The sequence below is a fragment of the Sebastes umbrosus genome, chromosome 6, assembly GCF_015220745.1.
Source record: "Sebastes umbrosus isolate fSebUmb1 chromosome 6, fSebUmb1.pri, whole genome shotgun sequence".
Taxonomy (NCBI): Eukaryota; Metazoa; Chordata; class Actinopteri; order Perciformes; family Sebastidae; genus Sebastes; species Sebastes umbrosus.
Window position 1 is genome coordinate 35,530,917 of NC_051274.1, and position 9,626 is coordinate 35,540,542.

The 9,626-nt window shown below is 48.8% G+C and overlaps 1 protein-coding gene across 2 annotated transcripts in view; it reads right to left on the minus strand.

Annotated features, from left to right (window-relative positions):
* Positions 1 to 9,049, minus strand: part of cables2b (Cdk5 and Abl enzyme substrate 2b) — a 33,954-nt gene extending 24,905 nt beyond the window's left edge. For both annotated transcript variants that reach the window (XR_005207273.1, XM_037772853.1), the window contains exon 1: positions 8,294 to 9,049. Coding sequence is in view for 1 of the 2 variants with exons in the window: in XM_037772853.1 (XP_037628781.1) it covers positions 8,294 to 8,847 (554 nt within the window). In the remaining variant the exon portion in view is untranslated. The remainder of the gene's footprint in view (positions 1 to 8,293) is intronic.
* Between the last annotated feature and the right edge of the window lie 577 nt (positions 9,050 to 9,626).

A 9,626-nucleotide genomic window follows, 5' to 3' on the forward strand; every position in this document is an offset into this window, starting at 1 on the left:
TTCCTCCTCCTCAGGTTTAACAGACAGTAACTACTCCTACGCTTCATCTCCTCCGGGCTGAACAGGAACCTCTGAGACTCTTTCATGAATCTTTATAATGAGAGTCTTTAGGGCCTGATGTCATCGGGGGAAACGCCTAATCCTAATTTAAACCAGGAACAACCCTCATTACATCAGTCTACGACGTCATTGACTCCATGATGTCAGCTGGGGAACACATGACCTCTGTAGGGGAGAGGTCAGGTCCTCACCTGACTGACAGGTAGGTCAGCAGAGTCTTAGTGTGTTCCCTGCTGGGTCAGTCACAGGTTAACCTACACTGATTCACTGGTACCTTCAGTCCTACCTGATATTACTGCAGGTTTACCTTCACACAGCTAATAATCAGCTACTAAACACCCGTACAGAGATCTGGATGCACTTCATCTCATGATCAGTTGAAGTTAGCCTGCGCTCTTTTAATTACAACACGGCTTATTTAATTAAAGTGTTTTATTAGGGGTGGGAAAATAAATGGATTCATCTATGTATCGAGATTTTTTTTTTTATGATTTCGAAATAGACGTTTTAATGCCAGAATGGATCTATCTGCTTCATCTGAGTCTATGTGGAGGTAGAAGGAAGTTACCGCTTTTATTGTGGTAGTCTGAGTAACGTGACGTCATATCCGTTCCGTATCCGTCAACCGAAACAAACCTCAGACAGTGTAAAACGTTGGAGGGTCAGCGTGGATACGACCTGCACCCTCCCATGTTAAATCCAGCGTGGTAAACACTACACATCCAGTAAAGGATGGAAACACTTTGGGTTTCACACATTGACAGGAAAAGCAGAGCTAGACAGAGCAGAGCTAAAGCTGCACGCTAACTCTGTCACCGACAGGAAACGTTATGGTATGGCGGTAACGTGGCGGTGAAGCCGGCCGTCGCTCTCGTCTCTGTGGTCAAATGGTCCGACGCTACAACTATAGAGCACCCAGATACTGACATTTATGTTCTCTGCATTGAAACGGCCCCGATGGAGCTGACCATGGATGGATAAGTAACAAATAAGGGTTTAACAAAGGGAACTGTAGATACTAAATACATAAAACATTACATGTCCCTTATAAATTAAAAAGCAAATCCCACTAATCTGTGAGGGAAATGTCTTTATTCTTTGATTTTTGGGTTGCTGGATAATAAATGTAATCAATAATTTCCTGTCAATGATCCTGATCTATTTGACTTCAGGACATCTCTGACTACATACATGCTGAAAATCAAACATTTTACTGGATTCATTTAGAGATTTTACAAAGTAAAAGTTAAAGTCCGGAGTGCTCACATAAAGATTTAGTGAACTACTTGTGTACTGTATATATCTGTATATATCTGTATATATCTGTATATATCTGTGTGTTTCTATTTACTGGCTGTAGAAATAAATGAATCTAGTCTCAGAGTCTCAGAGTGAGTTCCTGTTGGCTGGTTGGTTAGCCGGCTGGCAGAACTTCACACGCCGAGCTACAGACAGCGAGGCTAAACAGAGCGTGACTGATGATCGGATCTGACGGCGGTCTAATTCATCACACCAGGAAGTGTGTAGGTGACGAGAGACGGCCGCTCTGGTTAACATTAAACCGCTTCAGTCCGACCAACCGTCAGCACAGGAAACTCAACAGCAGCTCCTTCAGCCAGAGCTCTCCCTTTAACTAGACTAGAGTTCTACATCAGTACAGCTATAACTCAGAGACATCAGTACATGAGTCTGTTATACGTAGCAACGGACTTTTATACGTAGCGACGGTCTGCTATACGTAGCGATGGTGTGTTATACAAAGCAACGGTCTGTTATACGAAGCGACGGTCTGTTATACGAAGCGACGGTCTGTTATACGTAGCGACGGTCCGCTATACAGAAATTACAGACCGCAGAATGCTGTGATTGACCAATCAGAATCTAGTATTCAATACAGCCTTGTAATAATCAATAATAATAAGCAGCACTTTGCAAATGAAGACTTTTTTTTAAACCTCACATAGCAGTCTTCTTGTCACTAAGTGTGAATTAGACTCATCAGTAACACTGACAACAACCATGTGGGCCTGAAACACAGTGAGATATAATAACACAGTGAGTGTTATCCTGTTATTATTATAATAGAGTGGATGAAGTGACAGAGCAGGAGCTGTAGTCTGACTGATGAGCTGTTATCTGCTGGTCACTTCAGCCTCTTGTTAGGTGTAAATAGGTTAAGCAGTCATTATCACAGCGGGGGGGGGTGGTGACATTCTCCGGGTCTGACACGCTGCCAACACGGTGACAAAGCTCATCCATCCATCAGAGTCTGAACCACGGCCACATGAGGACGCTTTAAGGGCAACTCTGGTATATTTCAACCCGGAGCCTTTTTCCTCATGTGTTTGTGTCTCAGTGTCTAACGGGGACAACTCTTCCTGAAACTAGGGATGCACCGATACCACTTTATTTCAGACCGAGTACAAGTACTTACATTTGGGTACTCTCCGATACCGAGTACCGATACGAGTACATCTCTGTGCCAAAAGACCCTCGTTAACAGCCAGCTGGAGGGTGTGAGCGACACACGGCAGGCTGGGGAGTCCCGTATACAAGGTGGTGCGCCGCCACCAGCTCTAGGTGCGGTTGCGACTGCAGTGCGCCCGAACCGCGTTGTGCCGCCAGATCCGGGTTCGGACCACGTAAAAGGCGCCAGGGGTCTGCGGCGATGTCGGCAACCCACCCGACCCGTCTTGAAACACGGACCAAGGAGTCTAACGCACGCGCGAGTCAGAGGGTGACAGCAAAACCCCGTGGTGCAATGAAAGTGAGGGCCGGCGCGCGCCACCTGAGGTGGGATCCCGGCCCAGCGGGGTCGGGCGCACCATCGTACGAGTACATGAGCACAGTATTGGACCCGATACCTGATACTGGTATCGGTGCATCCCCACCTGAAACTGGTCCAGTTATACTAACGGACAAACTCAGACGGTTCTTATCAGTCTGACCACATCATGGAACGGACCTTACAGAGAAATAGAACCTTGTTCTGACCTTTCTCCTGATCCGGTCTGTTTGTTGTTGTGCGTCTCGCTCAGAGAAGCCTCGATGTGAAATGTTGTGTCTCGTCCACATCATGGAAATCATCTAAATATTCAGCCCTGACATATTGTAGTAAATCTGTTAGATAACACTGAGCTACTCTTTCTGTCCTCCAACACAACAAACTCTGACAACACCAGCACTCCTCTCTCTCACTATTCTCTCCTCTCCTCTCTCACTCCCCTCTTCTCCTCTCTCACTCCTCTCTCTCCTCTCCTCTCCTCTCCTCTCCTCTCCTCTCCTCTCCTCTCCTCTCCTCTCCTCTCCTCTCCTCTCTCACTATTCTCTCCTCTCCTCTCTCACTCCTCTTCTCCTCTCTCACTCCTCTCTCACTCATGTTATCACACCGCCGTCTTCTGTCAACAGGTCACATGACACGATGACAAACAGGAAGTGAAAGGTCAGAACAAGGTCTTATTTCTCTGTAGTTCCCCATTCCATGATGTGGTCATACTCTGATAAGAACAGTCTGCATCCGTCAGTGACAACACTGTTAGTGGACGTAAACTGACGGTACGGGGTTGAACCAGATGATCACATTACAGCTGGTTACAGCGTTCTCCATTAATACTGGACCAGTTTAAAAAGGGTTGTCTCCGTCAGTCACTTATAATTAAGGTGGGGTTTGGACAATACACTAGGGATCGACCGATTATCGGCCGATATTCCGCATTTTGCTGGTCACACGTTGCTATGGGATGGCGTTCCATTCCTCAACCAGGATTCGTTGCAGGTCAGCCAGCGTGGTTGTGTGTTCCCTCAATGATGTCACTGGCAAAACAAGGCTCGTCATCATTGAAGGCCATCTCAATGCAGTGAGATATCGGGATGAGTCTCTGCAGCCAGTGGCGATCCCATATCTCCACAATCTGGGACCTAACTTCATCCTCCAAGACGACAACGCTCCCCCCCCCACAGAGCCAGGGTTATCACAGACTACCTCCACAATGTGGGAGGAGAGAGAATGGAACGGCCTGCCAAGAGTCCACACCTCAACCCAATTCAACACTTGTGGGATCAGCTTGGGCGTGCTGTACGTGTTAGAGTGACCAACACAACCACGCTGGCTGACCTGCAACCAATCCTGGTTGAGGAATGGAACGCCATCCCACAGCAACGTGTGACCAGGTTGGTGACCAGCATGAGGAGGAGGTGCCAGGCTGTTGTGGATCTTCCACCGCTACTGAGGCTCCTGATGGTGGATTCAATGAATAAAGTGTAAAATAGTCAATATGTCTTGTTTGTTCCTTGTTACTGATAGAGAGTTCAATCATCCAATCCACCAAACAACTCACAACAAGAGTCAATACCAACAGGAGAATACACTGTTTACCATCGGCACCGGCGCTCCCCACATAATCAGCTGTGCTGCTCATCCCACAAATGCATGATCCTTACAAGTGTGACATCATTGTGAAGGTAAATAAACAGGCTTTCCAACCATGTAAAATACAATGACCATTAGCATTGGAACAACAGAAAAATAATCCACCAAACACAAGTTTACTAACTATTTTTCTATCAGGATCATTGTCAGGAATTATTGATTACATTTATTAACCAGCAACCCAGAAATCAAAGAATAAAGACATTTCTCTCACAGATTAGTGGGATTTTCTTTTTAATTTATAAGGGACATGTAATGTTTTATACTTCTGGTGAATATAATCCATCAATCTGATTTCCATAGATGTATTTAGTATCTACAGTTTGTTAACGCCTTATTTTGAAAAGCGGATGTAGTCCCACGTGTCTACTTCCTCTAACTTCTCCAAGGTGGTCTCTAGCTCTCCCGTCAGCTCCGTTCTCTTTATCCATCCATGGTCAGCTCCATCGGGGCCGTTTCAATGCAGAGGACATAAATATGTACACAGATATATCCATTCTGGCAGTAAAACATCTAAAAAAAATCACGATACATAGATGAATGGATTTTGTTTACCACCCCTAACAGTTATTATGAATTCATCTCTCTTCTTGATTTATCTTTCTGTTCTCAGCCAACTCAGATCTGTCTCTCTCTCCGTCTCTCTCTCCATCTCTCTCTCCGTCTCTCGCCGTCTCTCTGGAGAGAGAATCCAGGCTAATCCTGAGTTACTGTAGTAAATATTTCTGGGTTGCTGTGCCACTGAACACGGCTCCACTTCATGTCATCTGTTAGCGGTTTTAACCGTCCTCAGGTTCACTTCCTCTCAGCTCCTCCAGCAGACCACTACTTTTAACATGATGTTTCCTGTGACACTATGAGACCGAGCTCACAGTTATTAACAAGGCTGACAATAAACATATGATTGGTATTCTTGCATTATATGATGTATTTATAAGAGATAGATATGTTTGTGCTTTTAGAGGAGGGAGGTGGAGGGTTGTCTCATTCAGACTGTCAGATAAACTGTTCTGTCCAGCTCTCTAATAAACACTGATGCTGTTTGATATTACAGGATCAGATCAACTCAGACTCACAGATGCTTGTTAGTTTAGAGCTCTAGAAAAACAGCACAAAATGCACATTATCTGTATTAAATGTATTATCTGTATCAGTATTACAGTGAAACAATGTGCCTGAAATAACCATAGTCCATAGGTATGAGCGTCCTCTAAAGTATGGGTACAGATACCCAAACAATACTTTTCAATGCCATATTTTGATGAGTATAAACACATTATCATAAACAAAATTATAACAACAAAATATGCCAAAGTTCTCAAAAATATTTGATCAAAAAGTAAGAAAAGAAAACTAAAAGGATCTGCCAACTTTAAATACTTTAAATAAAAGACTTAAAGGATTATTAAGTTAACAACACCAAACACATACAGCTATAAACTGATCTGATCGTTGGGGTTTGATCGGTAGGTCGGACACAACAAGCAACCGGAGGAGATTTTATTACTTTCTGACATTTTAAAGACTAAAGGAATAATCAAGTAATTGTTAGCTGAATACACAATAAAATCAATAAAATCAATAAAATCAATAAAATCATGATTTTAAATGAGACACCATCTGATCAGAATAAGTAAGTTTCTGTGTTGTGGACACAGTTTAGTCTGTAAACATGGAGGTTTATCACTTACTCTCTAATTTAGTGAGGACAACATCTTTTACAAAAGCTGACTTTCATTTTCTTCTAGTTATATATACAGTAGTCGGGGTGGGAAACAAAATCCATTCACATATATACCATGATGTTTCTTTTTATGATTTCTAAACAGATGTTTTAACACCAGAATGGATCTATCTGCTTCATCTGAGTCTATGAGGAGGTAGAAGGAAGTTACCGCTTTTATTGTGGTAGTCTGAGTAACGTGACGTCATATCCGTTCCGTATCCGTCAATCAAAACAAACCTCAGAGAGTCTAAACCGTAGGAGGGTCGTCGTGGATACGACCTGCACCCTCCCATGTTAAATCCAGCGTGGTAAACACTACACATCCAGTAAAGGATGGAAACACTTTGGGTTTCACACATTGACAGGAAAAGCAGAGCTAGACAGAGCAGAGCTAAAGCTGCATGCTAACTCTGTCACGGACAGGAAACGTTATGGTATGGCGGTAACCTGGCGGTGGAGCCGTCCCCCCGGTAGAAGGACCACCCCCCGGTAGAAGGGCCGTCCCCCCGGTAGAAGGACCGACCCGCGTTAGAAGGACCGTCCCCCGGTAGAAGGACCACCCCCCGGTAGAAGGGCCGTCCCCCCGGTAGAAGGACCGTCCCCCCGGTAGAAGGACTGTCCCCCGGTAGAAGGACCACCCCCCGGTAGAAGGACCGTCCCCCCCGGTAGAAGGACCGTCCCCCGGTAGAAGGGCCGTCCCCCCGGTAGAAGGACCGACCCGCGTTAGAAGGACCGTCCCCCGGTAGAAGGACCACCCCCCGGTAGAAGGGCCGTCCCCCCGGTAGAAGGACCGACCCGCGTTAGAAGGACCGTCCCCCGGTAGAAGGACCGTCCCCTCGGTAGAAGGACCGACCCGCGTTAGAAGGAATGTCCCCCGGTAGAAGGACCACCCCCCGGTAGAAGGACCGTCCCCCCGGTAGAAGGACCGACCCCCCGGTAGAAGGAATGTCCCCCGGTAGAAGGACCACCCCCCGGTAGAAGGACCGTGCCCTCGGTAGAAGGACCGACCCGCGTTAGAAGGAATGTCCCCCGGTAGAAGGACCACCCCTCGGTAGAAGGACCGTCCCCCCGGTAAAAGGACCGTCCCCCGGTAGAAGGACCACCCCCCGGTAGAAGGACCGTCCCCCGGTAGAAGGACCACCCCCCGGTAGAAGGACCGTCCCCCTGGTAGAAGGACCGTCCCCCGGTAGAAGGACTGTCCCCCGGTAGAAGGACCGTCCACCAGTAGAAGGACCGTCCCCCGGGTAGAAGGACCGTCCCGCGGTAGAAAGACCGTCCACCGGTGGAAGGACCGTCCCCCGGTGGAAGGAACGTCCCCCCGGTAGAAGGACCGACCCGCGTTAGAAGGACTGTCCCCCGGTAGAAGGACCACCCCCCGGTAGAAGGACCACCCCCCGGTAGAAGGACCGTCCCCCGGTAGAAGGACCACCCCCCGGTAGAAGGACCGTCCCCTCGGTAGAAGGACCGACCCGCGTTAGAAGGAATGTCCCCCGGTAGAAGGACCACCCCCCGGTTGAAGGACCGTCCCCCCGGTAGAAGGACCGTCCCCCGGTAGAAGGACCACCCCCCGGTAGAAGGACCGTCCCCCGGTAGAAGGACCACCCCCCGGTAGAAGGACCGTTCCCCCCGGTAGAAGGACTGTCCCCCGGTAGAAGGACCGTCCCCCGGTAGAAGGACCACCCCCCGGTAGAAGGACCGTCCCCCGGTAGAAGGACCGTCCCCTGGGTAGAAGGACCGTCCACCAGTAGAAGGACCGTCCCCCGGGTAGAAGGACCGTCCCGCGGTAGAAAGACCGTCCACCGGTGGAAGGACCGTCCCCCTGGTAGAAGGACCGTCCCGCGGTAGAAGGACCGTCCCCCGGTAGAAGGACCGTCCACCAGTAGAAGGACAGTCCCACCGGTGGAAGGAACGTCCCCCCGGTAGAAGGACCGTCCCCCCGGTAGAAGGACCGTCCCCCCGGTAGAAGGACAGTCCCACCGGTAGAAGGACAGTCCCACCGGTGGAAGGACCGTCCTCCCGGCCCCCCAGTGGAAGGACCGTCCCCCGGTAGAAGGACAGGAACTCAGCGTGTGTCTCACCTTTGTCTCGGCTCTGAGGACACCGAGTTGCAGCTCTGGACAGACAGCAGCGTGGATGACTTCCTTGGTCCCAGCGGGGACGGCAGCAGGCTGGCGGTGGACGGGGACCGGGACGGGGACGGGGACAGCAGGCTGGACCGGGATGGGGACGGGGACGGGGACAGCAGGGCCCTGGTCCCCGGTAGAGGAGACGAGGCTCTGCGGGCTGTGTCCTCCAGCAGCAGCTCGGTGGAGGACGGGTCCGACGGCAGGACCAGGATGGGGGGGATGCTGAGGAGCCCCGGTCCGGTCCTCGGTGCTGGTACCAGGGACAGGGTCTGGGTCTGGTTCCCGGTGCAGGTGAAGGTCCCGTAGCCTCCGTTGGTCCCCGGTAGCTCTGAGCTGGTCTCGGGTCTCTGTGTCTCTGCGGGTCCAGCGGGTCTTCCGTCCAGAGAGATGTTGCTGAGGAACAGCAGAGCAGCGGCTCTGCGGCGGGAAAGCTCCCGGCTCCGAGGACCGGAGCCCCGGGGACAGAACGGCTTCTTACCGCTGACCGCCGTCACCGCCGCGGCCATGGTCTCTGTCTGTCCTCTCCGTCTCTGTGTCTCCTCTCTGTCTCTGTCTGTCCTCTCCGTCTCCGTGTCTCCTCTCTGTCTCCGTGTCTCCTCTCTGTCTCCGTGTCTCCTCTCTGTCTCCGTGTCTCCTCTCTGTCTCCGTGTCTCCTCTCCGTCTCCGTGTCTCCTCTCTGTCTCCGTGTCCTCTCCGGACGAGCAGCTCGAGACAACTGTCAAATCCCTTTTAGCGGGCGCGGGACTGCTCTATGCTCCTCCGCTCTGATTGGTCCAGACGGGAATACGTGATGACGTAGAGTATCACCACGCTGTATACTCTACTTCCTCTTCCAGGAATGTAAACATAGTGACCACAAACAATATAAACAATAGAATGTACTATAACTACTAAATACTGCTATTATGTTTATTATTATTAACAGAGAATTTAAATATAGTGACCTTAAACAATATAAACAATAGAATGTACTATAACTACTAAATACTGCTATTATGTTTATTATTATTAACAGAGAATGTAAATACCGTATTGAGGCCTCTTCACCATTACTCTGCTTATTATTGTTGTTTATCTTAAAGCAATAAAAGCTGAAAACAATCTAACACATGATGGAAGCTAGGAGGTATTTCTTACAGCTTTGTATCAGAGAGTCGTATTTTAAAACATTTTACAGTTTCTCTCGTTCATTTTGGCTCAATTCTCATCAGATGAGAATACATTTTATGAGTTCAAATCTCTGAACAATTAGTTTGTTGTTCACAACAGATTAGAATTTCTCATT